Source organism: Macrotis lagotis, chromosome X (genome assembly GCF_037893015.1).
Source record: "Macrotis lagotis isolate mMagLag1 chromosome X, bilby.v1.9.chrom.fasta, whole genome shotgun sequence".
Lineage (NCBI taxonomy): Eukaryota > Metazoa > Chordata > Mammalia > Peramelemorphia > Peramelidae > Macrotis > Macrotis lagotis.
In genome coordinates, this window is record NC_133666.1 from 76,049,438 (window position 1) to 76,072,698 (window position 23,261).

At 47.4% G+C, this 23,261-nt stretch overlaps 1 protein-coding gene across 1 annotated transcript in view; it reads right to left on the bottom strand.

Moving 5' to 3' along the window:
- The window catches only part of EDA (ectodysplasin A), a 193,180-nt gene that overhangs the window by 10,476 nt on the left and 159,443 nt on the right, over positions 1–23,261 (bottom strand). The window contains exons 3-7 of the mRNA XM_074201865.1: positions 7,655–7,678; positions 5,919–6,098; positions 4,982–5,016; positions 4,441–4,492; positions 1,906–2,036 (exon numbers count right to left, since the gene is read on the bottom strand). Coding sequence (XP_074057966.1) covers positions 1,906–2,036; positions 4,441–4,492; positions 4,982–5,016; positions 5,919–6,098; positions 7,655–7,678 — 422 coding nt within the window. The remainder of the gene's footprint in view (positions 1–1,905; positions 2,037–4,440; positions 4,493–4,981; positions 5,017–5,918; positions 6,099–7,654; positions 7,679–23,261) is intronic.

A 23,261-nucleotide genomic window follows, 5' to 3' on the forward strand; every position in this document is an offset into this window, starting at 1 on the left:
TGGGGAAATCACTTCCTGTCTCAAATGGCTGGCTTGAACTGGATCATCTCCCAGGTTCGTTTATTCAGCCCCGATGATTACTAAAAGTGAAGAAGCCTCCAAGCTGCCTGTCATCCAGGGGAGCCCTAGACAGGAGCTGAGTGTGGCTGGCCAAGGAACTTCCTATAAGACCAACTGGGGAGCTGGGCAGCTCCATGAGGCCCTCTATAGGCAACTTGCATTTTCATTGAGTATTCTCTGCCTAGTCCTGGAGGTCCACATACACAAGGGAAGCTCTTTTATTTAGGAAAGGGAACTAGACCTAGAGAAGCAGTCGGGTAGAGGAAATAGGAAGGCCAGCTTCCTCATCTGAGAGCATCCAGATGAATCTTCTATCTTCTTCCTATCCTCTTTCCTTTCCCAGTCTCTCCTATCCCTGTCTCTTTCCTTCCTTCCTTCCTTCCTTCCTTCCTTCCTTCCTTGTCCCCTCTCTCCTTCCCGTTTCCTCCCTCCCTTCCTTCTATCCTCCCTTCCTCCTTTTCTTCTTTCCCTCCCTCCTTCCTTCCTTCCTTCCTTCCTTCCTCCATTCCTCCCTCCATTCCTCCCTCCCTCCCCTCCATCCATCCATCCATCCATCCATCCATCCATCCATCCATCCATCCATCCATCCTTTCTCTCTTGGAACCAGTCTTCTGGTGGTCTGGTATAGCAGAAGATGTGGTGTTCAGCCACAGAAGTCATTTACCTATTCCCTTGCTCAGCCTCAGGCTCTGGGGAAAAAAGGATGACTCCATGACTTTGGGGGCCAGGTAGCTGAGATAATGTGTATTGGCCCTTTTCCCTGGGCCCAGGTAAGAGCCATTCTAGGAGACACACAGCCACACCTTGGAAGGGCTGCTTTGTAGGTGGCAGAGAGATGGATCTGGCTCTGCTGGGGTGTGGAGGGAAGGCCCAGAAGGGAAGGGCTCTTTGGGAGCTGGCTGGCCATTGGCTGAGCATCCTGGTTTGGACTAGGGGATCTCTGCAGTCCCTCTCAAGTCTGTGATTCTGCCATTTCCATGGCAAGGAATCAGGTTCTGGACTGAACCAACCAGCCCCTCCTCTGGCCAGGCTTTTCTTCACTCAGCTGGGCTGGCCAGCTCTCCACCTTATAGTGTAGAGAAGGCCCAAGCTTTAGGCTCTGTCACCTTCCTTAATAGAGACACCTGCTCAGGCCAATGGACCTGAGGTATAGGCAAAGAAAGAGGGGCTTAAATGAGAGCAGGAGAGGGAAAGAGAAGGGGAGGGAGAGAGGGTAGGAGGGAGAGAGAAAGAGACAGAGAGACAGAGAGACACACAGAGGGAGAGAGAGGGAAGGAAGGAGGGACGAAGAGAGGGATGGAAAGAGGGAGAAAGAGACAGAGATAGAGAGACAAATCAATTGAGGAAAGGGGTGGAGAGTGGCCAGAAGGGGCCTTCTTTACCCCAGTATCCTGAGTGCCCCCCTCACAGACTCACTGCTCTGTGTCTATTTGTCACTTGATCATAGAGGGTGGACTGAAGCAGAGCAGCTGGTGAGGGGGAATCCCCACAAACAGGCTGTTCAGAGATGCCAAATGATCTGCCCTCCACAACAGCCCTCCCCTGCACTGTAGGCCTTCAAGGACCTGGACCTTTCTTAGCAAACCCAACTCATGGTGAAGCATTCATCTCATAGTAGCAGGCCCCAGACATACATGGGTAAGGAGTCCCTATACACAAACACATACAGCTCCCTGGATCCCCCAGCCTCAGGAGGCTGGGCTGCAGGGCCGCTGTGCCCTTCTTGTCTACCGTCCCTCCCCGCCCCATCAGCCTGCCTCGGCTGGCTCTGCAGCGCCCCCAGTGGCCAGCGGGGGAGCTGCAATCTGCATCTAGGAAAAGAGTTGGGCCTCAGACCGTACTCACTTCTACCTGACTATAGATGAAGTAGGTGCCGTCCACCAGTACCTCCAGCTCCCCGCTGCGGGGGTGCAGTTTAAACACCTTGGGGTTCATGGTGATGCGAGACCAGTCATTGAGCACTCCACCTGAAAGATCTCAGTATGAGAGAACGGCAGTCACTCAGTACATGTCAGAAAAACAGTGTGGCCACACAACCCCCCCTCCCCCCAAGAGCAAGAGGGGCCCAGCCTATCCAAGTCTACAGTGTGGGGGGGCACTGCCTATTCCCTTATCCCTCCCTTCTGGGGCTCTCCAAGACCATCGGGGAGGAGGCCAAGTTCATGTGTGGCAGAGCAGGTCTCTGGTCTAAGCTCTAAGACTGGAAGCAGGGGGCTAAGGGACTTTGGGACATGGGGCAGGCCCAGGCCATGGCCCTTCTTGGACCTTCAGTCTCTGCCCATAAAACACAGGGTTGAAATGGATGATATGTGAAGTTCCTGCTCTGGGATACTGTTCCCTTTGTGACTTTCTAAGAGGGATCTGAGATCCAGATTATGTGTGTGTGTGTGGGTGTCTGTGTGTGTGCGCATAGTTCTTAGATCTAGAACAGATGAGGCTCTAAAGATCATCTAGTCCAATCCCTAACCCCTCCCCATTTTACAGATGAGGAAACTGAGGTCTGTAGAATCAAAAGGCCTTCTTTAGGCCACACAAAAATCAGGATTCACCCTTCACTGGGTGACCCCTGTCCTCCTGTGCTTTCCCAAGGGAGCCAGTGGGTCCATAAGCTTTCAGTAGGCACCTAGCATTTCTGTCAAGACCACATCAATCAATGGCATTACTGTGAAGGACACACTGTAATGGGGGGGGGAGCCAATGTCCAGATGAAGACAAGTCCAGCCAGGTCTTGCTTAACCTCAACTGGCATCACCCAAATTTGACTTTATTCAAAGAATTCCCAAAGTCTAATTGTCAACTAAATGAGGGAAACGAGAGGCTTTGAGAGCTTCCCAAAACAAGATTCCTGGCCAGACCTCAGTAAGAAGGGGTGGTGGGGTCAATAGATGGGGAAAGGCTTAGGCAAGGCTGACTGCCCAGAACTGAGCAGACCGGAGCAGTCACCTGACCTTTGGTTTTCTAATTCTCTCTGCAAATGTCTGCACTGATAACTCATGTGAGCATAAAGGTATCATTTTGCAGGTGATTTTGTTAACTAGGCTAAGTAAAGTAGATGGGCAGGGGTAAAATCCTCCCCTTAGGTAAATCAAGATCTGTCTGTGGATGGCAGGTGAGCTGGGAATTGGGTAAGTACTAGAAGTGAGGGAAGGACAGGGATGAGGAGGGAGAGCAGCAGCTCCTTCTTTGGAGTCTTTTCTGCCAATGACTTTGGGGAGGTACCCACTGGGTTCACTCATTTGCTCCCTTCAGGAAGCTCAGGCCCATTTCCTAGTGCCCCCCTCTTCCTACAACTTCCTGAGTTTCTTTATATACCAGCTTTCTCACAGAAGGAAACCCTCAGGCTTGTCTCTGCTCCTTCTTTCTCCCCAGGCCACTATTATTGCAGATGGGAAAATGATTAGCCTCCTGTTCCCCAAGAGCATCAGACCCTAAGACATCTCCCAAAGCACATCCACCCAGGCTGCTACTGAAGACCCTTGGGAGATGAGAAGAAATTTGTTTTGGGATTTGTGGGAGCAGCTGTGAGTCCCCGAGGAGGACTAATCTCCTTGGGGACTGAGGTGGCCAGAGCTAGGGCTGAGGATCAATTCCTAGGCCCATCATGGGGCCTAGACCAGAGCAGGCAATGTGAAGGTAGCAGAGGAAGGGGCCTTTGTGCTACCTCAAGTCTAGTGGAAAGGAAGGAGCCCTTTTCCCCTGGCCTTACTCTTCAGACATGGCTGAGTCAGTGTGACTGGAGCTGAGAGGGAAATCAGTGGAGGAGGCTCTCTGAAAAAGAGAGCTCTTTGCTATCTGTGGCCCAGATGGCCAGATGATGGGCAGTGTGTTAGAGTCACAGTCTGGACAGAGTGGCCACTGAGTTTGGATGTACTGACTTCCATTTTTGGCTAGGCCCAATGGTTCCACCTTGCTGTCCATAATACCACCCATGACCTCCTTCACTGGCTTTCATCGGCGTGTGGGACCTTGGACAAGTCTCTATGTTTTGGAGCCTGTCAGGTTCTCATCTGGCAAGGTAAATCAGAATCATTGTGCCCAGGATGTTGCCCCAAGGAAATGGATGGGGCTCAGTGCTTGGGAAGCTGGGCAGCTGGGGATGGCCTGGCTCCTTAAGAGAGAAGATGGAGTCTTTTACAGGACTCATTACTCCTTGATGGGGCCTCAGTTTCCCTCCCTGTGCCATGTACTCCCTCTATCTCTAATATCATATGGTTTCTCTGCAGGTTGGCTGTGAACATGAATGTTCATAAATGTCTATGTCAGGAGTCTGTTTGGAGGAATTGCAGCCCAGCCTTCCCTTGGAAGGGGGTGGGGGGTGGGGAAGAAGGAGGCAGGAGGAAGGGAGCAATAGGGATGGGGAGCTCCTCCTGGGATTCTTACCATTCTTCACTTGGATGGCAGAGCCTTGGCCTTGGAGATGCACCACAGCTGGCTGCAAGGAAGAGAAGAGAGTAGATGCTGAGGGTAGCTGGGTGACATTGGGCACCTCATCCTAACCCTGCTTCCTCTTGCACAGAGGGAGGCTAAGGAGGAACCCTGGGAAAGTGAAGAAGACCCCCTTGGCACACATGGCCACAGACTGGGAAGAGATCTGCACTGTGGAAGCCCAGATACTATGGGGAAGGACTGGAGGCCTCAAAATGGGGGCAAGGGAAGGGAGCTAGGACTGCTCAGCCACCTCTGGTGCTTCCCACACTCAAGGTAGGACCTGGACAGAAAAAAGCCTCCAGAGCTGCTTGCTACTGGAATGGCAAGGTTGGTGTGGGAAGTATGGCATTGGCACTGGAGTCAGAAGACCCTGGTGAAAGCCTGTCCTTGGGGCCACTTCCTCATTTGGAGGGAAATATGAGGGAAAGCAGGGTGGGGACAGAAGTCACTGGCCCAGTATGTGACCAAGACAGGAGCATCCTCTCGGACTCACCTGGATCTCTCGAGCTCCAGCCTTGTCAGTTGCACCTGTTAAAAGAAAAGCAGGGCATCAGACTGGTAGTACATGAGAGGCCCTAGTGGGTGGGCACTGCCAGTCTGGCCTTCCTTCTTCCAGGGATCAAATCCAGCTGCAGCTCCCTAGGGAGGGGAGGGGGAGGGAGAGAAGGGCCCCCCTCCCCGCCAGGCCCTAACTGGTCCTGCACTAAGGAGACAGCGTTTGAGTTGTTCATGAGCTGTCTATGGGTGTCCTTAGTCCCCAGGGCTTGGCTCATTTCCTGGGCCAGGAGCCTTGACTTTGGGTAAGATGGGGAAGCTGGATAGAGAACCCATCTCTAACAGGCCCAGACCAGAGGCTCCACTCTCAGTCACCAGGGGAAGGGACCCAGGGATTACAGGGGAGACTGGACAACAAGTCCATGGATTACAGGGGAGACTGTAGGAGTCCTAACTCTGAGACTTGGCACTGACCATCCCCAAACATTTGCCAAGTACTCTTGTTTCTAGGGGCTGGCCAAAAACTTGAATTCTCATGAACCCAAATTCCAGTCCCAATATATCTTCCAGTTCTGCCATCTCCTGTTCTAAGGCACCTCCCAGGTATGACATTCCATGTTCTAGGTTCTAAGATACCTTCGAGTTTTATGCAGAAATCATTTGGGACTCAAATCTGGGAGTCCATTTCTCCCCTAGTAGCTGGTCATGTGGTCAAACCGAAGACAGAGGCCAAATGCTAAGAGAAGACTTGTACTGGAGGGGCACAAAGTAGAGGTTGTGGGAGGCCCCTGGGCAGATATGTCCTTTTGGCCCTCCTCTTAAATACTCCAACCTTACCAAAAGCCCAGATCCTCCTTTGTACCCACAAATATGAAGGTACTTACTTGCAAAAGTCCTCTGGCCTCCTCTCTCAGTGGGGACACAGAGGCACTCACCTGAGGGGCCTTGCAACCCAGGGGGGCCTTGAGGGCCAGGGGGACCAGGAGGGCCAGGGGGTCCCATGACCGTTGTTCCAGGAATGCCAGGGATTCCTGGAATTCCTGGAGGTCCTTGAGGGCCTGGAGGCCCAGGGGGACCTGGGGGCCCATTTGGTCCGGGTGGTCCAGCCTTTTTTCCTGAGAAAACAAAACAAAAATGAGATTCACAATCAGACCATCTTTGGGGATTCAGGGGTGGCCCCCCAAAGAGCAAACTTGGTCAATATTGTCTTCTCTTCCCCCTTACCCCAGTTGCAGAATCTGTTACTTCTTCTCTGGAGGCCTCAGAAGGGGAGAGAGCTCCCAGGCCACTGACTCCCTGAACCAACAGACCCATGGGCTGGGCTTGGGCTCTGAGGGACTCTCCCCTCCCCCTTTCCCCAAGTCCCTGGAGGCTACCTTAGAGGAGGAGGCAGGGTAGTTGTTCTGCCTCATGTCAGACAGGTTCAGACAGGCTTGGCAGTGGTACCAGAGGGTCAATCCCTCTTCAAGGCATCTTCCCCTAAAATCTCTAATCAATCCACTACAACCCTTCCCAGTGGCCCCCAAGATGGTGATGCAAAGAGGAGGGCAGCTAGTGCAGTGACTTCAGGGCAAGGTGAGGAGGTTCCAGACTCAATGGGCAGTGGTAGGTCAAAGGATTGGAACTGACACAGGATTCAGATCTCCAATGGGAAAAGCATTGGTTTGGACAACTTCTAAATTTGGGGAACTTCCAGGACCAATCACTTCTCCAACATGTCTCACATCCATCCCTTTGTTACCCCAAGTATGACTCCTAGCCCAGTTTAGGCCTTCAGGAAGCAGGAAGTAGGTGAGAAGGGCCTTGGAAACAGCTCAGACACAGAGACCTCTCATCCCATTCTATTAGTGCTAGAAAAGAATGTCCAGTGTGGTGCCAGTGGGGAATGGGAGACATTTGCAAGACCAGAACAAAGACCTTAGTCTTTAACTGGGTCAGCAAGGAGTTGACCTTGGCCAGGTTGATCCTCCTAGGAAGTTCTTCTACTTGGAAAAGAAGGATCAGCCCTAAATGGAAGTTATCGAAGAGCAGATTCAGACTCCTGATCCAAAATGGCACAGGTCATTAGGGGAAGTGGTGGGTTTGCCATCATTGAAGGGCTTTGAGCAAAGCCTACACAAACAGTGGTTGTGATCATTATGGAGATTCTAAGTTTCCAAGATCCTCTTGGCTGTGACATTCAATGCCACTAAGGAAAAGAGGGAAAGTTTATGAGGTTTTGTGAGAGTTTAGCCAGGAGTTCCATGAAGCTCTGCCTCCTGACTGTAGGAAGAGAAAAGTCCCTGAGAAGAGTGAAGAGAAACGGGCATAAAGGGAAGATGGAAAAACCTCCAAGAAAGAGCCTCCACTCGGGCTTGGCCTCCAGTTGGCCTCACTTCGAATGGGCTCTCACCAGGAAGCCATTCAGCTTCTCTCTACTTGACAACACGTTTCTAGAAAGGCCCTCATGAGTTAGTCTAATTTAATGTTACTAGTGCAGGGCCTGGGGCATCATAGATGCTTCTTAATGTTCATTGACTGACTGATGCAATCTCTAGTGCAGTGGGCTGCATGTCAGTGACATGGAGGATGTCCAAGCCAAGGAGGCCTCAGTGGGAAACTACCCATTGTTTCTTAGGAGAAAGTCATTCAACCACACACACCAGAAAGAAAAGCAAATGAGGTATCTTACCCTTTTTCTTATTTTTAACTGGACCTGCAAAGAGAGGGGGAAAAAGAAATGAAAATTCCTTGCCATTCGCAGGGGTGGCTTAAGGCTTCAAGGCCTACAAATCACTTGGCAGTCTTTCCCTTGATCCTTACATTCAGCCTGTGGGGAGGGGGAGAGGGGAGGATTCTCCCTCTCCATATCCTTTCTCTGCCACTCTTTTTATTTTAAAGTTTTTGCAAGGCAAATGGGGTTAAGTGGCTTGCCCAAGACCACACAGCTAGGTAATTATTAAGTGTCTGAGACCAGATGTGAACCCAGGTACTCCTGACTCCAAGGCCAGTGCTTTATCCACTATGCCACCTAGCCACCCCTCTGCCACTCTTAATACTCTCTCTTCCCTTAGTTTTCCTGGTGCTTCTGCTTCTGCCTCTGATTGCTCCCTTCTCAGTCTCTTTTGTCAAATAATTGCCCACCATTGGTCAGTGTTCCTCTCTTCCTAGATTGCTGCTGTTTTGAGCTCTAGTTTCCCCCTGAGAATCTCATCTACTGCCACTGCATTCCTTCTCAGTCACTGCCTCTATCCTCAACTCTCTTAACTGTTGGTCAACATGTCCAAAAGGACATATTCATTATCTTTTCCCCCAAACCCCTTTTTCCAAATTTCCCTATATCTGGTGAAGATGCTTTGATAGAACCAGAAAGTCAGGTTCCCAATATCCTTGAATCTTCCAGTTCTCATCCAATTGGTTGCCAAATCTTGTTGAGTTGACCTCTATAGCATTCTCTCACATACAAGTACCCTCCTCTTTTCCCCCCCTCCCCTTCTCTCCACTCCCATCCTCCTGGTGGGACCAGTGCCTGCCCCCAGGCTTCCCCTTCTCTAATGCAGTCTTCCTAAAACCCCATTCTTTCTTAAAACAAAAGCAAACTTGAAAAAAATATTTACATTTTATTTATTTTGAATTTAACCTCAACATTTCAATATACAAGAAACAGAAAATGTTAGTTTGATTTTCAAGTGTCTTTTCTAGGGAACACATTTGCCACTGTCTGTCTTGTTTGTATGCCCTTCTGAATTTGCTTCTCTCTTCTGGGTAGTAGGGTGGGGTGGGTTGGGTTTTCCTGGGGATATGATTGGCTATAAGGGTCAAGTCCAGCCAAATTTCCTCAAAGATAAGATTCTCAGCATCTCATCCTTTGCAAAGCCTTTAGACCTATAACAGGAGAGTGCTCAGTAGGGCCAAGAGGATGCCAGTCCTTCCCCAGGTGGGTTACTTCTTTAGCGAAACAAACTTCCTCTGGGTATGTGATATACTGGGTTGTAAAGGCAGGCTTTAGAAAAGAGTATGGAGGAACTTGGTGGATCTTTCAGTGCATCATAAATACTTTTTTGTCTTTTCTTTTTGATGTCATGATCACCCTCATTGATTCTCTTCTCACTCTCTCTACTTGGTTCCATTCTCCACTCAGCAGCCAGGATTCTCTTTATTCAATAAACTCTGGTGACTTCTTATCACCTCCAGGATTAAATCCAAACTGCTCTGGCATTGCTAACCCTTTCCAACATTTCCAGCCTCTTTATGCCCCACCCCACCCCCATGTACTCTTTGATCCTGTGACATGTAATTTCTCATACACCACACTCCATCTCCAGACTTTGAGCATTTTCACTGACTGTTCTCCACACCTGGAAGTCAATCAGTTGGGGTCTCGGTCTCAGTCTCTCTCTCTCTCTCTCTCTCTCTCTCTGTCTCTGTCTCTGTCTCTGTCTCTGTCTCTGTCTCTGTCTCTGTCTCTGTCTCTGCTTTCTGGCTTCCTTCAAGTCATTCCTCTGGTGGTTAGCTCCAATCTGTCATCCCTGTACCTTTTCTGTTCATAGTGGATCTCATTTGACCTTCATGACACAATAGGCAGAGAAGGGATTGGAATGCCTATTTGGAGCCAGACAAGGGAGGGGACTTGCCTCCAGTTACCCAGCCTGCTTAAGGTCAAGACTCAAGGCCAGAGCCCTGCTGACTTTGAGCCTGGCAACTTAGCACAGACCCTCCTTCGCTTAAATCATTTTTTTCTTTTTTTTTGAATTATAAAGATTTGATTTATTTTGAGTTTCACAACCTTTCCCCTAATCTTGCTTCCCTCCCCTATCCCCCACAGAAGGGAATTTGCCAGTCTTGACATTGTTTCCATGGTATACATTGATCCAAACTGAATGTGATGAGAGAGAAATCAGATCCTTAAGGAAGAAACAAAGTATAAGAGATAACAAGATCAGACAATAAGATATCAGGTTTTTTCTAAATTAAAGGTAATAGTCCTTGGTCTTGTTCCAACTCCGCAGTTCTTTCTCTGGATACAGATGAGATTCTCCATTGCAGAGAGCCCCAAATTGTCCCTAATTGTTGCCTGATGGAATGAGCAAATCCATCAGAGTTGATCCTCACCTCCATGTTGCTGTTAGGGTGTACAGAGTTTTTCTGGTTCTGCTCATCTCACTCAGCATCAGTTCATGCAAATCCCCCCAAGCTTCCCTGAATTCCCATCCCTCCTGGTTTCTAATAGAACAATAGTGTTCCATCACACACATAGACCACAGTTTGCTAAGCCATTCCCCAATTGAAGGACATTACTTGATTTCTAATTCTTTGCCACCACAAACAGGGCTGCTATGAATATTTTTGTACAAGTGATGATTTTACCCTTTTTTCATCATCTCTTCAGGATATAGACCCAATAGTGGTATTGCTGGGTCAAAGGGTATGCACATTTTTGTTTCCCTTTGGCCTTAATCCCAAATTGCTCTCTAGAAAGGTTGGATGAATTCACAGCTCCACCAACAATGCATTAGTGTCCCAGATTTCCCACATCCCTTCCAACAATGATCATTGTCCTTTCTGGTCATTATTGTCCTGTCTGAGAGATGTGAGGTATTACCTCAGAGAAGCTTAAATTTACATTTCTCTAATAAGTAATGATTTAGAGCAATTTTTCATATGGCTATGGATTGCTTTAATCTTCTCATCTGTAAATTGCTTTTGCATATCCTTTAACCACTTGTCAATCCCTCACTTAAATCTAATTCACTTGCATGTCATGGCATCCCCTCCATGATGTCATGGTCCTCTTAGAGAAGGAAGAACAAACAACAACAACAAACAACACCAACCCATCTGGGAGAATGGGGCTTGGTCCTTGAGATAGGATTGTTGTCCACAGGGTGAAGGGAGGGTAGCAGCAGTTTATTTTGCCAATCATGCTTCAATTTGTTCATTATTATAAGAGGATAGATGATCATAATCCAACCATGTGGGGAACACATGCTCACCCAGGGTAATTTAGCATAAGTGAATGGGTGCTTAAAAGAAGTGGCAACAGTTTCACTGACACTGAAGTCACAGACAATTTCGTGGAAATAACTTCTAAGGAAAATGAGCCCCACTTCAGGAAATTCAGGCCATGCGGGTCTTTTTTTAGAACAGTCCCAACTTGGGGGACAGTCATTCCCCAGACACAGAGCCCTAAGTCTTGGGGAAGGGGCAGGAAGTCAAAGGGTGAAGCTGAAAAGGTGCCAGGGGTTCTTGAAGGGTGACTTCCAACAAGTCACTTGACTCCAGTGGGTCTTGGTTTCCTCAGAGATTTGTTGTGAGGAATGAGATAGTGTTTGCAAAGTGATTTTAAGAGTTGGCTGTCCTTTGCTTTTTCTCTCAAGTCATTCCCAGTGTCCTCCATGCTTTTCTTTATCTCAAACTGATCAAAGGAGTACAACAACTCCCCTGGTTGGCACTGGGGACTCTCCACATCTCTGTAGTTTGGGGCCAAGACTGGTCATTGTATTTAACCTGCTGGTTTTGTTTTGTTTATATAGTTGTTGTCATGCCTACTGGTCTCACTGGTCATTGGAGGAAGACCTGAATTCAATATAATCTCAGATACTTAGTAGCTGTATGACCCTGGCCAAGTTGCCTAACTTTGATTTGCCTCAGTTTCCTCTTCTGAAAAATGGGGATCATAATAGTATCTACCTACGAAGGGTTATTTGTGAAACGTGTAGCCCAGAGAAAGGTCTTCCCCCCCCCCCCGCCCAGACACACCCTTCCTTCCCCTCCTGTTCACTTAGGACTGCAACAGATCTCAGGCACATGGTTCCTTTGGTGCTCCCACAAACAGGGCTGCCAGGAAGTTGCTGGTTTTGCCTTTGACCTCCTCGGGGTAGATGCCCCTCAAGGACATCACGAGGGTGACCAAAGTGCTCTCAGTTGTTGCATGACTGGGCCCAGAGGTCTCTCCACGAGCTCCAGCAGCTGAATCTCTGTGTTCCTTCCCAGCTCTGGTACTAAGTTCAGTGGGGCATCTCAGAGACATACCCTCAGCAGCCTGCTGCTCTTACCAGAGATGACCACCCCCTCCCCCCAATCCCATCAGAGCTAGGTTCAGCCTAGTGGGGCTCCTGGGATGACCTCAGAGCTTTCTGAGTCCTAAGGCTTGCCAAGTCTCCCTTCTAGTTGACTGGCTCTGGGAAATGGTGGAGCCTGAATGGGCAGCACAAGCCCCGTCCCCTCATGAAGGGCTTTGTTTTCCTGCTTGTTCTGAAAACTGTACGAGAAAGACTGGGTAAAGATCTAGCTCCTCTGAGTGCTCCAGCCTGTCAGCTATACAAACCTGCCCCCTACCCCCCCCACTAGGTCATTACAGCATTTGTGGGCACAGCCCTCCAAAGTGCTTTGGGACTTTAGAGAGAAACTGGGGTCCTAGGCTTCTTCCCCACTCTTATTCCTATGCTGCTTTGGAGCTAGAATCCCCTTCTCCCAGAAGTATTTATCTTCCCCTTGGACTCCTAACTCAAGGGAGTCCTTGGGAAAGCAGAGTTCCATCATAGGAAAAGCCCTAGCTTCCAACTCAAAAGATGTCTGCCAGCCATTTACCCTCAATTTTGTTACCTTTGAAATGGGACCACCTCAAAGGCTTATGGAGAAAATCCAATGAGCTAAGAGGTAGAAGGCTTTGTTTTGTTTGTGTAGTTCAGGGCACTGCCCATTTACAGATGTCTGTTGAATGACTAAGTTCTCTGGAGATGGCAAACACTGAGCAATGAGGCCTTGGTACCCAAGGAGCTGAATAGTTGAGAGGGAAGGAAAAGATTTGAGTGAAGGGGGCTGAAAAGCACGTAAGATGCCCATGTCTGTGGCTCTCTGACAATACCCACAACTGTGCCAGACAAGACCAGAAAGGACCAACCAGGCAGGATATATATGCCTTTTTTGAAGTGGGAAATCTTCCAGCAAAAGTTGATTCCTGATGCCAGAAGGAGGGAACCTCAGAGAGCCTTAAGTCCAACACTGAACTGAACAAGAAAACATCTAGCAGTTAGTTTGTGCCATGGTGGATGGAGTGCTGACCTTGGAGATAGAACTCCTTTAGTTTAAATCCTGGCTTAGACACACACTTAGCTGGGTGACCCTGAGCAAATCACTTAGCCACGAACTATCTCAGTTTCCATATCTGTAATTTGGGCATAATAATAGCATCTACTTCCCAGGGTTGTTGTAAGGCTCCAATGGGTTTATATATGTACAGTACTTTGGTGTTGCTGTTCAGTCATTTTCAGTCATGTCAGACTATTCCTAACCCCATTTGGGGTTTGGAAGGGTTTGCCATCTCTTTCTCCAGATGGTTTTATAGATGAAGAAACTGAGGCAAATGGGGTCACCCAGCTAGGGAGTCTGAGGCTGGACTGGAACTCAGGCCTTTCTAACTCTATTCCCTCGCAGCAACCCCTAGCTGCTCTCCACAACGAATTGTTAGAGAAACACTCTTCTGGCTTCCTGGTCACACTGCTGACTCATATGGAGCTTCAAGTCCATTCAAACCCTGAGACTTTTTCAGCCAGACTACTATCTAGTCATGCTTACTCCATGCTAGAGATAAGCAGTTGAATTTTTAAAAAGCCAAGTATAGAATTTTATATTTATCCCTATTAAATTTCATTTTACGAGAATTGGCTCTAAATTCCATCTTGCTGACAGCTCTTGTCATTCTGGGACAGCTGTTCAGAGTCCCTGTGGTGGGGGCCATGGACTTCCATTATTGGTAAGCTGTGTTTCAAGACTGGCTGGCTTCTGCCTTGCTTGGATCCCTCTGCCTCCTGACTGACTTAAAAATTATTTATTCAAAACCTTATATAGAATGTCAATATACCCCAATTAAACTTGCTCAGTAATTTGCATTTAAATTACTTTCACTAATTTCAACCCCCCCAAATGTCCTAATTAGTCAATTCATCAGCAAGCCCTGATTATAGGCGTCTGATGGATGTGTCAAGCCAGCATTGTGCTAAGTACATGGACATACAAAGAAAAAGCAAAAATCTAACTCCTGAATCAAGGAGCAGCTTCTCAATCACAGCCTCCAAGTCTCTATTTCATAATTCTTTTCTTAGATTGGGCTTTTGTTCTTCAATTTTCTCTTCATTCCATTGCTTCTGTTTTTATTTATGTTTTTTAAAAAATTTTGCATTATTGCCTAAGGCCTCTTCAGATTACTTTATACTCCTCTCACCATCAATCTTAATTGCATTGTAATAGTTATTATGCGAATATGATCTAGAAGCACTATGCATAGAGAGCCAGACTCCAAGTCAGGAAGCCCTGGGTTCAAGTAATGTCTCTGGTACAGTGTTCTGGGAAACTCACTAAGACCACACACATACGCACGCACGTGCAAGCACGCACACACACACACACAAACACACACATGCATGCACACACACACACACAAACACACACACAGGCATACCTATATTATAGAGAAGGTGTTGACCTGGTTTAGTACTTCCTCTCCCTCAGACTCAGTTCCTCTCCTATGCCCTTTCACAAATGCACCATGATTTACTCAACTATTCACTGTTAGTTATTTAAGTTGCTCACAGATAATGTCAACAAGACTCTTTGTTGTTGGTTTGTTTCTGATTGCCCGTTCAGGGCAGGTTTTATGATATTCTCACCTATTCCTACAAAATGAAGCAAGGAGCTTCAAAGCAGGATTCCTTTTGTCACTGGCTGAGCAGCACATCTCCATTCCCCAAATCTTGGCTTATGTCCTCAGCACACTTAGACCCACTCTACTGATGAGGCATTCCTTTACAGCAACATCCTCAAAAAAGCAGCCATCCAACTTCTGCATGAACACCTTTGCTGGCAGGAACTCACCACTTAATGAGGCAACCTATCCTACTATGGGCTAGATCTGATTGTTAACTAACGGTCCACGGTTTTTTCCTGACCCAGCCAGCAACCTTGAATCTCTTCAGGCACAGCTTGGTGGCAGAAAGAATCCGTGTCAGATAACCGCCTCTGGGACTTCTCACAGTTGGGTTAACAAACGCTTGACTCAATATAAACTCCCGTCAGTCAGACATGTACTTTGGAAATGGTCCAGAGTTCAACAGGACTAGGTGGGGGAAATCATACAGAGAAAAGGATTAAACCATTCTCAACCATTAACACCTTCATCTAACACCAGGTGGAAGGGTTTCCCTAGGGGAAGTGAAACTTGAGCATGTTCCTGATGGAGAGCTGGTCACCAGCCAAAGTCACTGTCCCTGGAGTCATGGGAAGAAAGCTCTCACAACTTATCAATAAATATTTCCAAAGACTCTATCACATGTGGTACCATGACTGAAAACTGAGCAGTCAAGCCATCCATTCACATTTCTATCACATCTTATGAGAATTGTCTAGGAATACCCTGAGAGTAGACAGGAACAGGCAGACTTGCCTAGACAATTTCCTATAGTTACCTACATTTGAGAACTCACAATCATAGTTCAAATTTGAGTTCCTACTGTATTTAGTTAACAGTAAATCCACTTTTGATAAAGAAGAACAAAATGAAATGCTATAGTTTCTTCTCTCTCACACAGAGTAAAATTATGTAAAACACAACGATTACATATAGATGCTATGGTTTGATCTTTGTTCTCAAAGAGGACCATGACATCAGGAAGGGGATGACATGACAAGCAAATGAATTGGATTTAAGTGAGGGAGGGTTATCCAAAGCCACCAGTCTCACTCTCTCCTCTAAAATCATCTGAACCAGTGGCTATGGATCAGGACAACTGGAGATGGCTGCATGCAGTGGGAACCCTTGACCTTTTTGAGCCAAGGTCTTTAAAATGTCTCAAGTTGACCAAGGCAACACCCATTCAGTGACTGAGGTTAGGTAAGAAAATGAGGTGAAGAATGGCCTCATATACCTAGTCAAAAATTAAAAAAAAAGACTCAATCAGGGTTTCTGTCCAAAAGAGAAACATTTGCTATTTCCATTCACTCTGAGTCAATTAGGACCCAAATAATGACGAATAGGCCTTGGCCAAGGGAATTCAGCAACCAAAATGGACATAGTCTGGACAGAGCACCCACTGGCTCATCAACATGCACATGGGTACCCTATAGAGACCATTGTGCTTTTCCCTCCATACATCCAGTGTTTAGGACACAGCTTGGCCCAAAGTAAGAGCTTTGTATGTGCTTTTTCAGTCATTCCTTCATATCAAACATGCACATAAAGGTGACTCTGATCAATGATTTCATGAATATTTCTATCAGCTGAAATATAAAACAAAGAACCCTCTGTTCTTCAAAGGGAAGAGTGTTTTCCTAGAGCTTGAAATCTAAGAGTGATTTCATAAAGGGGGAGCCCCCTTTAGTACACAACATGAATGCTGTCTCTCAAAAGCCTGCGTTTGGTGTCTGGACTGGGCTGCAATGGAAAGGCCTGGGGACATGTTCCTGATGTGCTGGCAACATTATTCCTGGGTGATTTCAGCTGAAGAAGGGGTGACATAAGCATTGTGGGAACCCTATAGGAAGGACCCTTGGCCTCCAGTGGTGAGCTCCTTCCTGGTCCTGTTCTTCTTAATCTCATATTTTGCCACTACCCCCACCCCCTGCCCCCAACCCCTGGGGTTTTGAAGGGACTACTTTAGTTTCTTCCACTTTCTTCAGACCCAAACATATTTTGCTGAATTTCTCTGTTTCTTTGGAGCATTTGGGGTTTTCATCCAATTGCCTCCAGGATTTGAGTCTGACTCAGTGGGATCTGCTTGAGAGCAGCCTGGATTTAGTAACTAGGAAATACCAGGTTTCCTCTTTGTAGACCAGAGTCTGTTATGAGATCTGGAACAAACAGCTGCAAGGAAATTCCCTTTTTCAAGGCCCAGGGCCTTAGAGATGCCAGATGACCATGGGAGACTCAGGGGGACCCTGCTGCTGGGGTGCCAGGGGCATCATATATTACAAGGTTAGTCAGAGAGAGGCAGTGCCCAACTCACCCATTTTTATCAGCATTTTAGATACAGACCTAATTATAAAAAAGCTATTTTGGACCAAAGCCTCTGCTCCACCCACCCTATCACCTCGATGGTCCAAGGAATGAGGTCATCTTTCTGTGTGTGTGTGTGTGTGTGTGAGAGAGAGAGAGTGAGCCATCTGCTGCTGAGGCTCAGAGCGTGACTGCACATAGGGACCACAGGGATTGGTCATGTCCTACAGGAGGAAAGATGCTCCAAAGCTACAGTACAGACATGGAAGGGACCTCAGCCACATGTGGTCCAAGATGGCCCAGAAGAATTGCCTTACTAACCTTCCATACCAGTAGGCATCTGGCAGCCCCTCACCCCACCCCTTGTTCTGTGCCCCAGAAATATCCCCAGGAGACAGACAGGTCAAGGAGGATGCCAGGATGGAAAGGAGACTCCCTTATGGCAACTCCCTTCACAAATGCAAAGCCCAATCCATCTGGGATTTAGTGGATAAAACCAAAGGAATTGCTTTAGGCCTACAGATGTAAGTGATTCAACACTTAGAGGGACTTCGAATGGATTATATGGAGCCCAACACCAGTCACATGATGGATGAATGGGAAGATAAAGATACTTTATCACAGAAACTAGGGTTGGAAGGGCCCTTAGAACAGAGACCACAAAATGTTAGAGTTGGAAATGGGTCTTGGATCAGAGAACATCAGAGTTTTGGAACAAAGGACATGGAGGGAGGGATGGGGACCTTGGAACATGGAATGTCAAAGATGAAAGAAACTTGGACAGATAATGTCACAGCTGTAGGGTCATCTCATCCAGCTAAGGAAACTGAGGCCTGGAGAGGTGAAATCATGAGTCTGAGGCAGACTCATGGACCCCCAGCTCCAGGGCTTTCCCCAACTCCAGCAGCATGTCTTTCTGATTCTCCCTACATCCTTTCTCTAAATAACTTAATGAGCAGGAAGACGTCTTTGAGAAGCCTTCCCTTGGGATGCTGTGAAGAGTCCACCAAGCCAGGACCCCCATCTCCAAAGCAGAACTCATTATAGGATATCTGTAGTCCTGGGCTCCACAATGGCCCTCCCTCAGATCCTGTGACTTCAGTCCCTTTTGTACCTGCTCATAGTCTGAAAAGCAGTTGTATAGGCAGAACTCAGTGTAGGCCACGGTCACTCATAGCAACAGCACCTGTATTTGTAAATAGGGGCTTATTAGCTCTCAGAGAGGGTTGGACAGATTACATCCTGGGAGGGGACCAGGAAGCTACTGGACACAGACACACTCAGAACATCCTGTTGCAAGGATTATTGTTCTGTTCTGTTATCCTCCCTCTCTCCTGCCCTTTGTTATTTCTTCTTTCCCTCCCTTTGTTTCTTCTCTTTCCCTCCCACCCTCCCTTCCCTTATCTCTTCTTCCTTCTTTCCCTTTTTCTTCCTTCCTTCTTCTCTGTCCCTCTCTTCCCCCTCCCTTTTCTTTCTCTCTCCCCTTCCCTTTATTCTCTCCTCTTTCTTTCCTTTTTCTCTGTTCCTTTCTTTCCTCCACTACCTCCTTTTTTCTCCTTCTCCTTTCCTTCCACTCTGTCCCTCTCTCTTTCCCTCTCTCCCTTCCTCTGTCCCACTCTCTTCCCTCATTCCCTTTCTTCTGTCCCCTCTTTTTTCTTCCTCCCTGTTCTTTCCCTCCCTTTCTTCTCCTTTGTCTATGTCTGTCTGTCTGTCTCTTCCCCTTGGCTTCTTTCTGTTGAACATCCCACAGTCCAGCAAGACAAGGTGTCATTTTCCTGTTCTGCAAAGCAAACCCTAACCCTTAGCAGGAGTTTCAGCTTTCCAGGAAAGATGCTTTCCAAAGTGGTTTTATGGGATTTTTGACATATGTTGTTTATAACCTTAGTTTTTTTTTTTTTTTTTTAAATGAGCAAGTCCAATAAATCTGTTACCTACTAAGCAAATTCTGGTCTGGCTGCAGCTGGCCCCATTTTTATTTGAGATTGTAAAGACATTTGAGGAGATGGGGAAATGTTGTAGTGTTACTCATAGGCCCTGATGCTCTGCTTTACTGTGACTTTTCAAAGACCGGCTCCCTCCTCCCACCTCTCTTTCCCACCATTCTTGTAAAAGGCACAAACAGGCATGCTCCCTTAATAGGCTTTCTAGCCAAAGACCAAAATGGCAGTTGCTTGAGGGGGAAAGCAGAGGAGTATAGCAGGGAGCAAGGAGATTATTGGCTCTTGCTCAGCCCCTGTTCCCTTCTCCCAATCCCTGTAGGATAGTCACTGATTATTATCAAACACTGATTGTGTGCCAGGCCCTGAGCTAAACTTAGGATACAAAGAAAGGCCAAAATGCCATCCCAGCCCTCAAGAAGCTCAGTCTAATGGGGGAGACTATGTGTAAACAAGTAAAACAAGTAGATACCTCCAAGATGGAAGGTGAGATGGAAGAAGAAGGTAGGGAGGCCTAGGAGAGGCCCTTTACATTAGGAGTCTTGAAGGAATCCAAAGATTATAAGAAGTGGAAGTGATGGGGCAGAACATTCTAGGCATGGGGTCTAGTCAATACAAGGGCACTGAGTTGGGAGGTGTAATGTTGTGTGGAAGGAACAGCAAGTAGGTCAGCACAATTAGAAAAGCAGGAAGGAGCTAGGGTGTAAAGGGTTTTAAATGAGTAGGGGGGGGGCAGGGGAGGGCAAGCAGGCTGTGCTGGTCCTTTGGTCCTGGAAGGGTCAATAAATGTTGCTGCCTATTCTACATATTTTATTGGGGCTGACAAGCCACATCTTTTTTTCCCCAGGTTCCTGTAGTCAATCTACTTAATGCTCTGGAAGCCTTCTTCAGGGCCCCTGGGGCAAACTAAAAGGTAATTTAGAGATGATCTTGCCCTACTCCCCCAACTTTAAGGAGAGGAAAACTGAGGCCCAGAAGAGAGAAGTGATTTGCTCAAGGTTAGGTGGGTAGTGCCTGGAGTGGATTTCAAGCCTGGCCCTCTGACTTGGACTCACTACACCAGAGCTCTCTGTGCCTAGACAGGGTCAAGTCAGAGTATTGCTAAAATGTTTAATGAAACAGGAGGAGCCTTCTAGGGGAGGAGGTGGGAAGGGCCTATGACACAGACTGAGAAAAGCAGTTCTCTCCTCTTCCCCACCATGAGATTCCAGCTCCAGCCAAGTGTTTGGAGCTGAATCTGGAGGACAGCAAAGTGTCACTGAACAATGTTCCCACACTCATTTGGTTGGAGAGATAGAAGCCAGACCTCCCTCCTGACCATTCTAGGCCCCTAGCCAGGAGGCCCACACCCTTTCACCAAGATGTCTACTCCCACTTGGCCCTCTGTGCTCCATCTGCTGAAATCCCTCAAGCGGTAGGAGCTAGATGGGATCTTAGAGGTCAATGAACTCAATCTTCTCATTTTACAAAGGAGGGAACAGAAGCCCGGAGAGGGGAAAGAGCTTGACCAAGGTCCCCAGGTACTGAGTGGCTGAGCCTCTGACCCCACATCTGGCTCAATTTTTCTTCTAGTTGCCCACCCCATTCCCCTTTCACAAGGCAAGGCCTTTTGGTCTTGGATGATGGGAGTCAGCTCCTTGTCATTTATTTGCTCAATCCCACATATTTAAATTGAACAATTAGAAGTATCAAGTTACCCTTTTGTTTAACTTTGTTAGTTCTTAACAAAAACCATCCTGCTGTTTTCCAGTCCCACCACACTGAGATAAACAGAAACAATGAGACAGGAGTTTGGAAGGAATCTCCCTCCAGTGGCATACATGCCAAGTTCTACCATACAGCAGGGAGGAAACTAGGAGCCCACATTCAAATGGAGTTTGGAGATTTGGGATCAGCAGATCATCCCTGGCCAGAGAAGAGCTCTAAATGGTCACATGACTTCTCCACGGTTGATTATGGCTAATAACTAGTAATTCCCAGTTCTCTCGACTTGGAGTCCAACATTCATCCCACTCGAACACAGTTTTTCCCCACCCATTTATTTCGTCATTTTCCAGAGAAGTATTTAGACGACCCACCATCTGAAAACCACTCAACAGCTAGCTACCTGATGGGAATTTTGTAGAGCCTGGTATGACGGTTGTCTGGCAGAGGTGACTGGAAGGTGGGCCCCATTTAATTCCTGACTACCATTTCTGAGCAGGACATATAGGTCAAAACTTCAAAAATACAAAACTCTCAAGTCATTGGATTGAAAGGGGAGAAAACTTTGGTCAAAGCTGTGAGTGGGACATTCTGAGAGTCTACCGAGCATAGGAGCAAAAGCCCTCTTGCTATATTCAGGCAGCCTGCCATTCCCCAGCCTCAGGACATAGGGAACCTCCATGATCATTGCAGCTCATAGGCCTTAACTTCCTTTTCCTCCTTCCTCCATTCTAACCAAGCTAGGATGCAATGATTATATTTCACTGGGGGAATGGGGATGCATCTAACACATGAACTTGGTGTATAATTAGGTTGTGGGTTAGATGATTTACAAATTGGCATACTGAGTCTGTTCAGCATAACTCAATGTGAAAACAGGCCACGTGATGAGCCCCTGTCCTTGGAACTACTCTGGACCTATTGCTGAAGAAGTCACCCTGTCTGGTCAGAGCCATGGAGCTGTGTTCTTCCTCTCCAGGGCATCACCCTCAGTAATGGATACATGCTGGTAAGCCAGCAGCAGACAGAGAATGGGCCTTAGAGTCTTTGAGACTCAGTTCAAGACACCCTGTGGCATATGTTGTCTAAGACAGACTTGGGAGAGAGGGTGATGGAATCCCTTGCACCTCCAGCTCTGCCACTGGCTCAGTGTCAGGCACTGGCATACATTTTCATCCCACTGGGACACAGCAATTCCACTGCTCAGCCCCAAGGCATCTTGGTCACATTCATTGCCTGGACAGCTTTTATTTGGTTACAGTGGCTTGTCCTTCAGAAAGCAGAAGCAATTGGGAACCATCCAAATGTACAGCTCCTCCAGTTGATGTGGGTGGGCCAAGGAAAGCAGAGGCCATACACCCTGCTCATTCTATGGGACCAATTGTGAGAAATGGCTCAGTTCTCAGGCTCAGAGCCTTTCTTGACCAGTTGCTTTGGCACTCAGTTCTTCAGGCTGCTGGTCTCCTTTGGTCCCACTGACTACCTGTAGCTGCTCTGTTGGTCTAGATTCTTTGTCTGCTCACTGGACCATCACACCATTACAAAAGAGAAAATGGAGGCCTTCAAGGGACAGACACCCAGGGGCTACCAGTAGAGCCAAGGAGCTGAGGCCCAAAGTCTATAGAGAACTGGTCACAGGAAACTTCTGTTCTCCAACTCTTGATCATAGAAAAAGTCTACCATGGGGATGTGGAGAAGGGGTGGTTGGCCCTAAATTACTGTCTCCTAAAGGGACAGTGATTTCAATAGAAGGAAGGTAGTAAGCAAACACTGACTGAATGCCTATTGTGCCAAGCAGTATGCCAACAATTCTGCATGATAGAGGCCATTATTACCCTTATTTTATGGTTGAGGAAACTGAGATAGGTGGGGGGGAAATGACTTGCCCAAGGTCATAGAGCTAGTACATTGTCTCAGACTGAATTCGCCAGAGGAATCTGAGCTTGGCAATAGTGAGCCACCAATGGGCTGTGGTATGAGTGACAGGGAAGGAGTCTAGGGCAGGAAGGAGACCTTGGTGGGAGGCTCTGGTCAGAGTCTGAGAAGTGGATGTGAGGATCTGCACTATAGAAGGGTATCCTAAATGGGAACCAGAGTTCAAAGATAAGAAGGATTAGTCTGGACTATGCTGTAAGGGATAACCTTAGAAGAGTGAAGGAAAGTGTGGGGGGCCTTTGGGTTAAAGTTCACTGACTCATGTGCCGTGGATGAGAGTGAGGAAGTATGAGATTACAGATTCTACTGTTGGGTACTGGGGAGCCTGGACAAGAAGGATACTGGTTAGCATTAGTCAGTGGCTATTAGATACAGAATGAGAAATGCTACAGCTATGGAATAATGAAGATCTGGTACCAAATTGGATGTGTGAGGGGAGTGAAGGAGAGGTCAGAGGAAGAGATAACTCCAAGGTTATACATAGATTAGATGGGATGAATGGCAGGGTTGTAGCCAGCAAAAGAAAAGGCAGAATGAGGAATTTGTTTCTGGAGAAGGAGATGATGAGCTTAGACTTAGACATGCTTCAGGGGAGAGGCAGTTGTCTGGCCTGTTGGCCACTGGCTATGGGAGCTTTAGGCATGAACTTGAGGTTGTCAGCAGAGCAGGTCTACTGAAATCATGGGAATGAATGAGCTGTCAGGGGAGACAGAAGGCCAAGGACTGATCCTTGG